This window comes from Sebastes fasciatus, chromosome 6 (genome assembly GCF_043250625.1).
Source record: "Sebastes fasciatus isolate fSebFas1 chromosome 6, fSebFas1.pri, whole genome shotgun sequence".
NCBI classification, from domain to species: Eukaryota; Metazoa; Chordata; class Actinopteri; order Perciformes; family Sebastidae; genus Sebastes; species Sebastes fasciatus.
Window position 1 is genome coordinate 22,978,071 of NC_133800.1, and position 15,186 is coordinate 22,993,256.

The 15,186-nt window shown below is 39.2% G+C and overlaps 1 protein-coding gene across 3 annotated transcripts; it reads left to right on the forward strand.

The window, feature by feature from the left end:
* Positions 1-784: 784 nt before the first annotated feature.
* Positions 785-12,969, forward strand: elmod3 (ELMO/CED-12 domain containing 3). Of its 3 annotated transcripts, none has more exons than XM_074638538.1 (13): positions 785-887; positions 3,599-4,403; positions 5,203-5,274; positions 5,355-5,429; positions 5,518-5,587; positions 5,951-6,013; positions 6,120-6,208; positions 6,717-6,840; positions 6,956-7,078; positions 7,452-7,582; positions 7,862-7,938; positions 8,034-8,161; positions 9,083-12,969. In XM_074638538.1, exons 2-13 carry the CDS (start codon positions 4,302-4,304, stop codon positions 9,322-9,324), a joined length of 1,296 nt encoding a protein of 431 aa, XP_074494639.1. In that variant the 5' UTR covers positions 785-887; positions 3,599-4,301; the 3' UTR covers positions 9,325-12,969. The 3 variants fall into 3 exon arrangements, with proteins under 3 accessions (XP_074494639.1, XP_074494640.1, XP_074494638.1); XM_074638539.1 differs by having other exon boundaries at positions 5,518-5,864; positions 9,083-10,283; XM_074638537.1 differs by having other exon boundaries at positions 802-880; positions 9,083-10,283.
* The last annotated feature ends 2,217 nt before the right edge of the window (positions 12,970-15,186 follow it).

The following is a 15,186-nucleotide window of genomic DNA, read 5'->3' on the forward strand; positions in this document are numbered from 1 at the left end:
TTATAAAAAAAAAAAAAATTTGCGGGCCGCACTAACATTAAACTTTCATATCAAGGTGGGGGCCACAAAATATCGTCTTGCGGGCCGCAATTGGCCCGCGGGCCGCGAGTTTGAGACCCCTGATTTACATGCATGGGACAAAGGAGGACGGTCTGCAGGACAGATAATAATGCATACAGTGCACTTTAGACTAAGCTACTGGAGTAACCCTGCACTATACTCATTTTTAACAGTCTCTTCTGCACTATATTCACTTTTTTAATAGTCCTATATCACAGCTGTTACCCTACACTATATTCAGTTTTAACAGTCTCTTCTGCACTATATTCACTTTTTTAGTAGTCCTGTATCACAGCTGTTACCCTGCACTATATTCAGTTTTAACAGTGTTCTTCATCTCCTTGTATTTTTATATCTGGTATATTTTTCTGTACTTTGTACTACTAACTTTTCTGCTGCCTTTTTACTAACATGTTTTGCACTATGGAACTGTGATGCTGGAAACTTGAATTTCCCTCGGGATCAATAAAGTTACTATCTATCTATCTATCTATCTATCTATCTATCTATCTATCTATCTATCTATGTTCTTTTGAAATATCTATATATTGTAATTTGCTTAATGGATTGTATATATGTATATATATGGTTTTTATTTTTTATTTTTTTTTTTTTTTTTTTATTATTGAATTGACGCTTTGGCAAAATTGTTCACCTGACAGTCATGATCAATAAAGCATATTGAATTGAATTGAATTGAATTGAGAGCAATGACGTAATGAAGCTAGAGTCCGACAGCGAGAACTACAACTCCCATGATGCACTTGTGAATTACCGCTGGCCACTGGACGGGGGAAGGGAAGCTGAGATTGGAGAAACAGTAAGAGGTACTTTTTAAAACGCTTCTTATCGCATAATATAATCAGACAAGCCACAACACGCAATGTTATCTAGCATTACTTAACTACACCTTAAAGACAGAAGCAGATGAATCCGTTCGGTGCTGTGTGATTTAGACACAGAGACCTCCATCAGTTACAGTTCACCAGAGCTACACTCAGCTAGCACCGTTAGTTAGCCTGACAGCTGTCTTTCTCTGCTGTTAGCCTCCTCTCAACTACTTTACCAAGCTGCACATTCATGACAGAGGTTGTTTAGCTTGTTTGCATGCAAAATGTTGGCTGGCTTGCATGCAATATGTGCAGGTAGGTTAGTGGGTTTGTGTGACGGAGCTGTAGCTGCGTCTTTGTGCCTGCGGGGTTGCTAGCTGACATATTGCTGCTGGAGGTTAGCAACAGATACTGTAGCTAGATGGTTGCTACTGTAGCTGTCAAAGCTGCAGACCACTGTCATCTGACACAAGTTGCATTTATTCTTATTATTTGTGATTTTTTTTTCATGATACTGCATGCATTCTGCAGGGACTTTAATGTCACACTTTTTTTTTTCACATGCATTTTTTATATTTTTGTGATTCAGACAACAGACTTGAGTAAAAGTAGTAAATAATAGCATTAAAAATACTGCATTATATTTAAAAGTCATGCATTAAAAATGTGAGGAAAAGGTTGCTACTGTAGCTGTCAAAGATGTGTTACAGTAGCAGACCTCTGTCATCTGGCAAAAGTTGCATTTATTCTTATTATATATATTTTGGGATTTTTTTTCATGAAACTGCATGCACTCTGCAGGGACTCTAATGTCACACATTTTTATTTTTCTGTGATTCAGACAACAGACTTGAGTAAAAGTAGTAATAGCATACAAAATACTCCATAATAATTAAAAGTCATGCATTAAAAATGTGAAGAAAAGGTTGCTGCTGTAGCTGTCAAAGATGTGTTACAGTAGCAGACCTCTGTCATCTGACAAAAGTTGAATTTATTCTTATATATATTTTGGGATTTTTGTCATGACATTGCATGTCACACATTTTTTTCACAGAATTTTTTTATATTTCTGTGATTCAGATAACAGACTTGAGTAAAAGTAGTAAATAGCATAAAAAAATACTCCATTACAATTATTACTTATTATATATTTTGTGGTTTTGTCATGACACTGCATGCACTCTGCAGGGAATCTAATGTTACACATTTGTATTTTTGTGATTCAGACAACAGAGTTGAGTAAAAGTAGTAAATAATAGCATCAAAAATACTCCATAACAATTAAAAGTCATGCATTAAAAATGTCACTCAATTTATCGATTTATTCTTATTATATATTTTTGTGATGTTTTTCATGACACTGCATGTACTCTGCAGGGACTCTAATGTCACACATTTTATGCATTTTTTTTTATATTTTTGTGATTGAGACAACAGACTTGAGTAAAAATAGTAAATAGCATAAAAAAATACTCCATTATAATTAAAAGTCATGCATTAAAAAAGTGAAGAAAAGATAACAAATAGTCAATATGATTAAGTTATATTATAAGTAATTAATTGGTATTCTGGATTGATAACAAATGTATATTTTGATAAGAATAATTATATCAGTAATTAATTTATATTTCTGTATGGCACAGATTAAAGTTAATAATTATAGTTAGAATAATTATAAATAATAATAATTATAGTAAGACAAATTTAGGATACCACCAAAGCATCAAAAATAAAAGTACTCAATGCATAAAATAGTGATGTCATATTATTAATATGAAGTTAGCATTTTTTGACTATGTGATGTGCTGTTGGGTATTTTAATTCATAACATAGCATTAAACTACATAAGCTCCTTATACAGTATGGTATGTATGTAAAATCTTAATTTGTAAAGTAACTTATTATTTATAGATAACCGTTCATCTGACTCATTGACATGATAAAATAAAATAGAATTTATTAATCCCAAAGGAAATTCTTGTGCCAGAGATTACTCAAATATTACAGCAATATAAATATAAAAAAACACAACAGAGTAATAAATGTAATGTGTATAATAAGTAATACTAACACCAGTGCAAAATAGTGTTGTAAGATAAATTTAGTAAAGTATGTAAACTTAAATAATAAAGTAAATTATAACAACCTAATTGTAAAAATGTAAAGTAAACAGCAGTGCCTAATTGAATAACAATAAAAAATAAGATGAGTTATAACAATAAGATAAATGTGCCTGTGGTATTTCTGACATGAGTTCTAGGCATACTAAAATTTGCTAGTGTTTTTTTTTCCACCATATCATTTTTTTTTAATCAATTTTTAACTCCAAATTTGTCTGTCAAATAAATGTAGTGAAGTAAAAAGTGAATTGTGTTGTAGAAGTATAACGTAGCATGGCCTCAAATAAAGTACAACTACCTCAAATTTGTATTTAAGTTTATTAAATGTACTTATTTTACACCACTGAATTTAGGTTGCTCTGCCAAAAAATAACATACAAAGAAAATATTATAATATGGGACATTTTATAATGGCAATATAGCTAATAGTTTTTATTTCATAGTATTGTTTTTATCAATTTTGACAACACGTTTTACTTCACGTTTTTTATGTTATATGCATTATAATGTAATATTTTGATTTGTGTGTTGCTCATTGACAGACGTTTACTCACTTTGTGTAGTTTTAATCGTTCTTTTTTGTTCTAGTTTTCAGATAGTGTGTACATATGACAGCCCCTCCTCAGGACTCTGACCTTACAAGAACTCTATCCATGACCCACATCTCACTGGTCACCTTCACTTCTTACATTGGACGTGTGCTGCTGTTTCATGTGAGGCTGAAGACATAACACAACTTTGGTGCGAGTGAATTGAACTGGTGCCTCTAGGTGCGTACTGGATTTGTCTCGAGTGCCAAAGTAATGAAGTGTCTCGGTCGGGGAAAGCCCAGCCCTGAAAAGCAATGTCATTATCCAGCTTCTGTGTACGTGTGATGGGGCTGAGGAGCGGACCCACTGGCCAGGCAGATCTGCGGAGGAGAGGAAGGAGGCAGGTTTCCAGGAAACTTGTGCATTGATGGATCGCCATTTCCTCCTGTCAGCTCTCGCAGACTGATACCTGCACTGCTCCTGTCAGTGGACACACTCATGGTTAGACTTTAGAGTAGCTAATAAAACCAAGCTGCCATCAAAACTACACAATCATCGCTATTGCACAGAATATGATGTGCACAATATGGATTTCTTCTGCCAGTGACAGTTTTGGGAAATCCTACTGGTGACTGTGGACGTTGAGTTCTCTGTGTATATGAGGAGGAAAGGAGGAAAGCAAAGATACTTGCAGTCACTACAAATGTGCACTACGGAAACCATGGTGGTCCTCGCATCAGCTCCTCAGCCCATCTCAGTCCATGTCTACAGAAGTCTTTAGAGGCCAGGATCAGGAACACGCTCGCCAGCCAACACACTCATATGCAATGGAAGAAGACATTGATGTCACATCCCACACTGAGGTAATGTTATTTCACCTTTTGATCTTAAAGTTTCTAACCATTTAATCTCATTTCAGTGTTTGGGTTTACAGCAACTTAACACCATTAAAACAGAAAGCAACACCACCTGTGTTGGTCAACAGAGTGAAAGTAGGTGCTGTCTTACCACTGTTGCTACACTGACGGAGTCTCCCTCAGGGATAAATGCTGTCCCACATTGTTGAATGATAAACAATTAAGAGCTAATTTGTTTAAGCAGTTCTGTCACATGTGTTTAACTTAAGGCGTAAAGTCAAAAGTTGTCCCTCTGCTTCAGCTGTAATCTCTGGTCTGGCTTGCTTGGCATGTTGCTATGGCGGCAGCTGACTGGGCATTTCCCTTATCCCCGGCTTGGTTTTCCAGCCGTAACATTACTTATTGCTCCCTGGCTTCTATCCTTGTGTATTGCTTCTTTTGTAAACAGTTGGATAAGTGTAACCCCTGCCTGGCTGGATGCAACGTAACAGGGCAGGGACAGTTTTCCTCACAGGAAGTGCACCCTTGAATTACCGAATCTACCTACCTAAATCTACCAACACAGGAAGCAAAATAGAAAAAAGTGAAGTGTGCAACTTCTGAGACATCTCTGAGATTTTATTTGGCTTGTTGTGCTAAATATTTTTCACAAGTTTTAAGATTTCAGGGATTGCCAGAACTAGCAAAAAATTTGAAAATAAAGAAGCGTGCCATGATAATGAGTTAGCTGTCTTAAAAGCAGTGAAAGCTGCACTATTTTTACATCGTATACATTTCTCTGAAGCATCTGCTCTGTGTTGCTTAGGGCCTGAATGGTTTGTCCCATGAATGTAAACCATTAGAGGATATCACCAATGGACACTCCAACCATAAGCCTGTGAGTAAAAAAAAATCCTTTCTCGCTGATCCATTTTTATTTTATTTAGAAATTGACAATTCAAACTTTTGTCTCCACAGGTCATGAACGGACTGATAATTAGTCATAATGTCAAAGACCACACCAACGGCAACGCACCGCTCAGATCCCTGCCGGTAATTACATTTCATTCTTAGCATCTCACCAGAAACCAACGTGTCCCTCTTTGAACGTAATGTAATGCATTATTTGGTAATTGTCCAGATTTCAGCACTGAAGCAGAACGGTCTCCTGCAGACCCTGGCAGCCGGAGGTGAACAGCCTCAGCCTGCAGGTAACACACACATACTCTCACACAACCTCTCTTTTGTCTCACATCCTCTTCCCACAGGAATGTGAGACAGTGTATCCTAGATACCAGGCAGCTGCTGCAGGTAAAACCTCCCTGGGGGTGCAGGTTGCCTGCTTGGAGGATGCACAGGGTCTCAGTGGCACTCTGAGTGATGCAGGTCTGTTAGACAGGAAGGATTTATGACTCAGGATGAACTGGATGGGTGTCGGCCAATGCACCACAGCCCATTGGCTGAGAAGATCCCCTGGCAGTGCTTCTGGTGAAGTTTGTGTGCGTGTGTGAGATTGTGTGATAGAGTTGGGTGTACTATTTTGCTTTCTTAACTTATTTTTTAAATCTCAACAGAGGAAAATGTGGAGTTGGAAAAGGCCAGACAGGAGTGGGAGGCTCTGGAGAACGTCCAACCAGGTCAGATGCGTCTTGCTGTTTCACCTGTTTTCATCAAGATGATGACGGCTTCGTTGATTTTTGTTGCTGTTCTAAAAAGAATAACTTTTTGTGTAATATCCCCCAGCTCTCACAGAGGACTCCAACCCAACCCCGCTCATCTCCTTCAATGAAGCCCTGCAGTACTTCCAGACCACAGACCTCGGGGACTTGCTGGTAAGGAACACTGCATACCAAAAAATACTCAAATTAGAAGCTGATATTTTAATAATGGCCAAATAATAGCAGGAGGAGCTGGTTTTTTGGAACAAATAAAGGCTAAATTCAGCACAATGTTCATCCAGTGATACATCGTCTTACTATATGCACACTTTGCGTTTGATAAATTCCCAGTAAAAGCTTCCCAGGGATGAGAAGGGAACTGCTGGAAGCATTTTATTGTGAAAGTTTGCATTAAAAGCAGACACAAGCAACAGCAAATTAACACAGCAAAGAAGAGCAAATTTGAAACAATGGAAATTTGTAAATGAAGATGAAATAAAGACCTTTCTCAAATAAAGACATGTCACTTGTCGGTAAAGTAAATAAAGAATTTACTGGATTGAAATTGCGGGACTCTAGTCATTATGATATAAATATTCAGATAAGAATCAAGTGGATGATTGATAGCTCTAACTATAATTTTAAAGTGGTATTGTATTTCTGCCCCCACCCCCGTCTGTAGAAGAACATCCAGCCAACCATTCGCAGAACAGGTCTGGCCGCGATCACACACTTCCTCTTCGGACCTCCACGGCTGCACAGGGAGCTCCTGGAGGAGAGGGATCTGGTCTTTGCCATCGCACAGTGTGAGTGTGTGTTTGCTGGGCACGTTTATGTAATCATCCCGCCATGTGTGAAACTCACGAGTGTTTCTAATAAACCACTGAGTTTCACTTCTGCATATTTGTGTGTTTTCTATAGGCCACGTGGACAACGGCCAAACAGTCCACATGCGTGTCCTCCAGACCATTTATAAGAGGCTGATCGGCAGCAGGCTGGACTGTCCTCGCTTTGGTGCACACTGGGAAAACATCGGCTTTCAGGGTAACACACCTGTACACTCCTTCGCTATAGATACAGCGGTTCAAGTCTGTGATTGTTCATATTAAATTCAACTTGCTAGTGAACTGCTCTTTAATTTCACAATGTTATAGCTTTTAAGTGGGCAGAGATTTTAAGGTTCATTAGTAAAGGTCAATGCAACACATGGTAGTTCTGCAGCATTAAATGCTTCTCTAAATATATGCATTCAATATTTGAAAGAAATGGTCTGAAGCCTCTGTGTGATATTATATTTATTTTAGAAAAGAAAATCTGTATCCAAAATTATTGACGGTATTCACACCAAATAAGGAAACACCATGACTCAATGTGCTTTTGCATCGTCTCTGTGTTTGTTTGCGTTTCCGTACTTCAGGTACAGACCCAGCCACTGACCTACGTGGCACTGGTTTCCTGGGACTGATGCATACGCTGTACTTTGTGATGGACCCAGAGACTCTACCGTTGGCTAGAGACATCTACAAATTATCACAACACCCTACACAGGTATCACCAGCTCATATTTACTCATGCTAATGTGTGCATATGTTTTATTCAGGAATCAGATTTCACTAATCCTTCAGAGAACCACCTCCCACTCCAGGCGTGCTACTTTGTAGCTGACCCTGACCTTTGTCCTCCATGCAGAGGAAACTAAAGCGAAAAAATGTTTTTCCCCTCAGGGATCAATAAAGTCAGCCACAAGACAAGCTTGTTTCAGGCCTTGCTCTTGTAGCCCCTGTAAGTAGTCCATGTGGACCTAAATTTGTATTTTCTCTGGTTTAGAACTTTCCATTCAGTGTGATGTCAATCAACATGACCCGCATCGCTCTGCAAGTACTCAGAGAGGAAGCCTTGTCCAAGTGAGTCACCGGTCCTCAGCGTTCCTGTATCTTCTTGAGTGTGCATGTGGCTTGCTGTCTATTTGTCACCAATGCTTTGTCTTCGGTCACGCCAGGGAGTGCAATCGTCGTCAGCAAGTGGTTGGCGTGCTGAACGAGTTCTACGTTGCCACGTATCTGCACTTGTACCAACTGTGGAAGACCCAACAGAAGACCATCCTTGACTCTGGCTTTGTACTAAAAGGTAAAGAAAACGGTGTAGGGTTTCTGCTATTACTAAGCGCTTTGAAATCGTGCCAGTTCATTCATTTGTAATGAAGGATCGATCATTCTGTTGCAGATGCATTGTATTGTGGTGAAATTGTTGCATGTTTCTCCTTATTTATTTTTTTATTTTTAATATAATGCATCAGTAAATGGGCACTCCACTGCATATATGAAAACAATTGCATAAAGCCTTTTCTGGCTCCAGAGGGAGCTGCCTGATATCAGATCAATTGCCTCAAGGGATCTGGATAGAGTAAGCGTTGCTTGGGTCTGGATACTACAAGTTTGAATAGAAAAACAAATCTGTGGATGTGGAGTTAGAAAGAAGAAAGCTTACCAAACCTCTGTAGCCCGATCATCATCTTTGTTTGAGGCTAGATCGATCAGATCGAGGCTACATTAGTCACTACTAGCATAATACACCCGATTCTCCAAGAACTGTTGGCGGTCGAGTTGCTTCGTTTTGACAAATAAGAAGAATGTGTGAAATGAAAAAGATAGTATCTCTGGTTCTATTGCATCAACTTGGATTTTTAACTGTCCATCCCGAGTCCAACAATGTTACAGGAGTACTAAATTGTTGTAGTATTCTTTTAACTATTAATTGAGAAGATACCACTTTTATATTTGTCCATTACATATGAAGCTTAGCTTAGTACAAAGACAGGAAACAGGGGTAAAATAGCTAAACTGGCTGCTGGCTTTGGCTTCATATTTCATGGACAGATATGCAAGTGGTATCAAGCTTCTCATGTAAATTCATGTATTTTCAAAAATGTCGAACTCTTCCTTTAAAACATGAGTCACGGGTCTATGCATTGAACTCAACGCTCACAGTTAAACACAGATTGTCGTCCCGGCATGAGTCCCACCATTTCTGTGTTTTCCAACCCTGCAGAAGTGGAGCTGTTTGCCAAAAAGAACCCCAAGCAGATGCTGCGCCGACTAGAGGTCTTCCTGAAAGAGAGGCGGGCAGGTGGAATCCCCCGTGGGACATCGCCAGACCCCCAGGCCCAACAGCCCTCTCCCAGCCTGGGGGCCAGAGCCGGGACGGGACAGGGCAGCAAGGGGAAGGAGATGCACTTCACAGGAGTGTGTGATCTACCGCCAGACATGGAGGGAGAGGCCAGACTCATCTAAGCTAGACTCTGTGTGAGTGAGTGAGTGTGTGTGAGTGAGTGTGTGTGTGTGCGTGTGTGTGTGTGTGAGCAATCCTATTTGTAAGTATCACGGTATGTGCGAGTGGCTTTACTCTCAGAGAGCTAGAACCCCACCAGTCCCTGATCTAGGACCTGCTATCTGAACCTATTCAAACACTTCCCCTCCTTCCACTGACGCTGGGGTGCTGCACTTTGATCAGATTTAAGCTTTCAGAGTTATATTTGATTTTTTTTGATTTTTTTTATTAATGATTAATTAATTTATTTTTAAAACAGAGAGCAGTCAAATATAAAGAGCTGATGCAGGTCAGAAACACAAAGTGATTGTTTTGCACTTTTCTGTGGATTTAGTAGCCAAATTGAAAGCTGCCAAATTCTTGCGGTTAAACTCTACCTGCCTAGAAGTCCAAAACGTACACACTTGTGTCCCTAGGGTCTCTCAGTCAGGGTATGTCAACACGTTGCAGAGGGGGGAGCATCTTAACAGGCTCGTCGCTCCAAGATAACAGCTCCATCACACGAGCACTCTTAACCGCTCGTAATGCATATTGTTGAACGCTCTGTTAACTTTATGGTGATAACGGAGAAAGGAAACCTGCTACAGGGCAAACAGAAGCAGGTTATCTCCCAGCACGAGTGGAGAGCGGCAGATAGAAAACCCGGGAAGGTTTTTTTTTTTTGTTAAGGGGGGGAACAGAAATTGCCAGTAGATGCTGTTCTCAAATATCTCACACAGTAGACTTTGAAGGTCTGATCACTTTGCATTCTCTATTAGAGCGTGAATGAAATTATGTGAAAGAATGGACACTCCAGTCCAGATGTGTGGAGGTATAGCCAGTCGTTTGGTGTACTCGTGTTGCCAGGGGTCTGATAGACTAGGTCCAGAGCTCCCACTTTGACATGGGGGAATATATTTTAAATAATTAAAAAAAACAAAAACTATTTTAGTCCTTTCTGAAGGGACAGCTGTCATAACTTCACAGTTATGTATAAAAGCAGAACTTTGTTATTAAACAGATGGCTGAGTGACCATGAGAAGGGGTTGTTAAATTTCACCAGAACGTCTGAAAATCTTTTTCGCGGTTAAAGCCAAGGAGACACTTCATAACAGAGTCTGTGCGCTTGGTCCCGGCTCAAGTCGAAGGTCTTGTATGAGCTTTCTCTACATTCCGTTATAAAGCATGTGATTGTAATTTTATTTGACCAGTTAAAAAATTTATTCCAGTGTGCGTGCGGCTTGTGTGTGAAATGAAATGAATGAGCTGATATTGATGAAGGGTGCCTCTCCTCGGAGACGTATGGTACAGTATGCAATCCCAGCTCTCACTCAATGATAATCAAAACGATAGTGCTGTGTGACGATAGAAATCGTTCCTAACTTCAGGGTTTGTGCGCTTGTGCGAGCGAGTGTTTTTGTGTGTATGTGTGTGTGTGTCGTATGACAGGAACTGACTACAGATGGGGTGCTTTCCTCTGCACACAATAAGCCAGCTTTACTAAGTACTTGATCCATCAAGCTGCAAAGACGGTACTACTTTTGTCATTTTAAAAATGGTACATAACATTTCCGAGGACTAGATTTATCCCAAAACAAAGAAAAACAAACACATTCTTTGGGTTGCTTTTTCAAGAAAAAAAGTAACCAGATGTTGGTTCAGGTTCAGGACACAGCTGGAGTTAGCGGCTCTGTGGCCTGGGATGGGTAGAGCTCCTCAGCAAAGCTGGTTCCTGCTCTGTGCTAATGTGAAACCGTCTCCCATCGTCGTAGTCTCAATCTGTAGCATGTTCAGGTAGCACTAGTACTGTAGCATCCTATAGCCTCCTCCTCTTCGTAAAGCTTGTTGATGTCACGTCTCAGTTACAGTCCGTAGTGTCAATGGGTGCGCAAACTGTTACTACTATAGCACATTTATTTCGCATTAAAGCCTCCTTCAGTAGTAGACACACGTTTAGGTGGCCCGGCGTAATGTTTCGGAGCGATGTGGGATAGGCTTGACACGTCATTGAGCTCAACCTTGTCTTCTAAGAAGGTAACAGTAAACAAAAAAACAAAAAAAAAACGGTGCCTACATCCAGTGGAGCCATGTGGGGGTAGAGCCCTGGTTTGTCCTCGCTTCCTTTTTTTTTTCTTTTCTTCCATTTGAGCCACCGTGCCACAGTAGACTTCCTCCATTCATGTAACGCGGTAAACAGAGTTGATGTGACCCCCCCCCCCCCTAAAACATGCAGGCCTAATGGATACACACATAAAATCATACACAGGCATGTACATGTTCTACGTCAACATCTACTCGAGATAGTTGCCATCTTCACCCTATGACTTCAACAAATGAGCTGATGTAGTTTCGCCAGTTGTTTGCGAGTGTATTTGATTGAGCAGGAAAATTTGCACTGTTGTAGATATTTGATAGTATGTGTGACGTATGCAAGAGGAAACAGGCCATCTTCAAATAGCCATAATGTTCATTATCGCCCGCCTCATGAAACAGGCTTTGTGGAGTCCGATTCCCCGCCTCCCTCTAAAAACAAAAATTGCACCAACCACGGATATGATCTCACATTTAGTTTCATTAAATTTTAAACTGAGGAGCAGTACAGTGTATGTAAATCAGGAAGTTTGTACATAGAGAATTAATGATTGTAACTGTATGATTGTCTGTAGGGCATTATACTGAAACATTGCTTACCTCAAGACTTGAGACAAATCTCTCCTTTCTCTCTCCTGATGTTTGTTTGGCCTCTCAGTCAGACTCTTATCTTTTTACGTTTCCTTGTACCTAGGCCTTCTCTCATACCAATTGGACATGTTATATAATGTATATTCAACACCTAAAGCACTACGTAATAGCAAACTAACACAAAAGCTGGTCAATGTTACGTGTATTCTATTTAAAGACACATTTATAGACACTATATAGGCCCACGCGCGCTCTGATACACATCTGCAGATGATTGAAATCCTTTTTTAAGAACGATCTATAATTGGCTGATGTTTACCATGTTTGAAATAAGCTGGTTTTCTCGTGGCTTCAGTGATAGTACAGTATACTTTTGCTGTGTTTAAGTGTTTGATGTCCGAAAAACACTCAAGAGACTTTACAGCTACAGTCACAAACAGTTCAATATATGATTGTAAAGATATAGGCTTGATTAGCAGTCATAATCCGGTGTATGCTTTGACCTTGGTATATATTCAGTATCCAAACAAGGCCTGATTTTATCCTCTCATATTACCAAAAGTTATATTTTCAGCAGTTGTGATAGATCATATTCTTATGCGTTGATCATCATTTGGAATCTCCTCAGTTGTGAAACCAGAACCAAGAGATAAAAACAAAAACAAACGGGTTCTTGCAGGATGTCGGATGCTCTGAGAGGTGTGGTGTGAAGTTCTGCTTCCCACAGCAGCAGCTCGGCAAATACAATCACTTCTCTCAATATCCTGCGCTTTATATGAAGGTGTTTTACTGTTGCCGTCGTCGTCATGTCCCTCAGAGCATTTTATGACTGTACCTTGATTGTAGAAGCCCTATTTTATACTGAGAGTTATTTCAGAATACAGTATGTGCTGTTGTACATTAAATGTATTGTATGGAGAAAGCTAAATAAATGCTGTTTAAAAACTAACATACTTTCTCTGTGGAATCACTGAGCCATTTGTGACTTTTGATTGGATCTAATGAATGATTGTACTGGTGCTGTCTCCAAACTCCACACTACATACTAATTTATACATAAATACAAATATAAATTTTCAATAAACCCCCAATCAGTATACAACAGATTGATATATTTGACTGCCCGGGATCCCGACCCCCACTAGGGGTCGCAAAGGCTTCACGGGGTCGCGAGGCCTTCTTGATTTTAGGTGGCGTATGACAACTTTTTTTAAAAAACATATAAATATATACAGTTGTCCTTTATCTCAGCATTTATTTCTATGAAGAAATCTAAATAAAATTCTTATTTTTAATTAATTGTTTTAGTTATTTAAAATATAAATTTAAAAATTAGAAAAGTATGCAAACAAAAAAGAAGCTGTTAAGTATGTATGATTGTTAAAAAATGAATAAATAAATACACAATAAAGACAGATTTGTATTAAAAGTTCCTAAAAATGCCAGGAAAACTCATCTCTAATGCAATATTCACAGGAAATTATCTGATCTAAATTCATCCAAAAGGCACATTTTACACAAACTTCTTGCAATTATTGCGTTCACTATTTGGGTTAATTGTATAATTTAGCAGATGTTCTGTACTGTTATTGTTATGCATTGAATATGATATGACATATCCATAAAATATGTCACTTAGTCAGGGGTTGTCAGTTTACTCAATGATAGAAAAGGGGTTGGCAAACACTGCTGAATTAAAGCCAGGATTAATACTTAGGTTTTTTTGTTTTCCAAGATCTTCATGGTGCTATGTCACCACCGCACACATTTATAGGGCTGCAACTAACAATTATTTTAATTAATGATTAATTGTTTTGTTCTGAGAGCCCAGCCAAAGAAACAGAAAAGCAACAAATCTTCACATTTGAGAGGCTGAAATCGGCGAATATTTTCCTTGTCGGCCTGATTAAACAAATAAAATGATTCATTGTTTATCAAAACTGTTCCTTTCGATTGACTAATCGATTAATCAACTTCTTTTTCAGCTGTTAGCAGCTTTTCTTTGTGCAATAGTGTGCAGCAGCACTCAGAAATCAAGGGTTTTAGTTTGCATAATGACATTTTTGAGTACTCAAAAATTGTGTATAATTATGATGTAGTATTGAATTGAGACATGGTTTGCAGTGGGCCTTCAGCTTTTCTGTAGCTTTTCTGTAAGTCAGCCACTAGAGTGCACACTTTGATAGATCTGCAGCTATACGGACCAACGCTATAAGAGAACATATTACAGTCTACAGGTGCTACATTATTTACAGGATGTTTTATGTATTGAATACTACAAAATACCCTCACGTACACACACAAATATACTAAAGCAGACTCTTAGTCTGGTCAGTGGCAGATGTTTGATTTACACATCTCAACACACTTCAAACTATTTGTCAGTGCTTTAGCTTTCAAGGGAATGCAAGTTCACTCCTGTGAAATTCAAACCTAATCTCTATTTATTCTCCCTTTGGTTGTTTAGTTTCAAGTGAACCTCATAAGTTCCTCTGGTGCTTCATCATTAGGGAGGAGCACCAGTACTGGCAGGCTGATGTGTACTAGATAGTCTCAGCCACAGTCCAAGGCTCTTCAGTGTGCGCTTCGTCTTTCATCGGGGAAACAGATTACTTAATAAGACGTCATTCAAGCACTATTAAATAGAAATTGTAGTATATTTGCCTCCCTTGTGTTGCAATAACACACGGCAGTGCAATGTTGAAATATTTGCAACCGATCAGACAAAAAGGGGGGTTTTGGTCCTGGGTCAATAGAGTTGGGACGCCTCCAAAGGAATCTTGGTGCTGCGTGCTTCTACATCTGCGCTTAATCAGCCTCGTGGCTCCAGTCCCACGGAGCCAGATGACTGGGCTGTGGTGGACCTGCTGAATCATAGCACACACACGGTGGAAAAAATATTTCAGCCAACCTTTTTTTTAATTTTTTTATCACTAATCTGTGTCGAAATCGCAGTTCCTCAAGCGATTTTTCATATTTGCTAATAGTTTGCCGCGCCGTCTGTGCTTGTGTAAGTGTTCTTTGGTGTGCATGTGGTTTCAGTGGAGAGCAAAGGACAAAATACAAAACACAACTGTAATTATACCACTCAGGAGCCCATTAAAGGGTAAATAATCTAATACACAGACATCAGTTAGGTGTCAGCTATCCTGCAGTGTTTATGT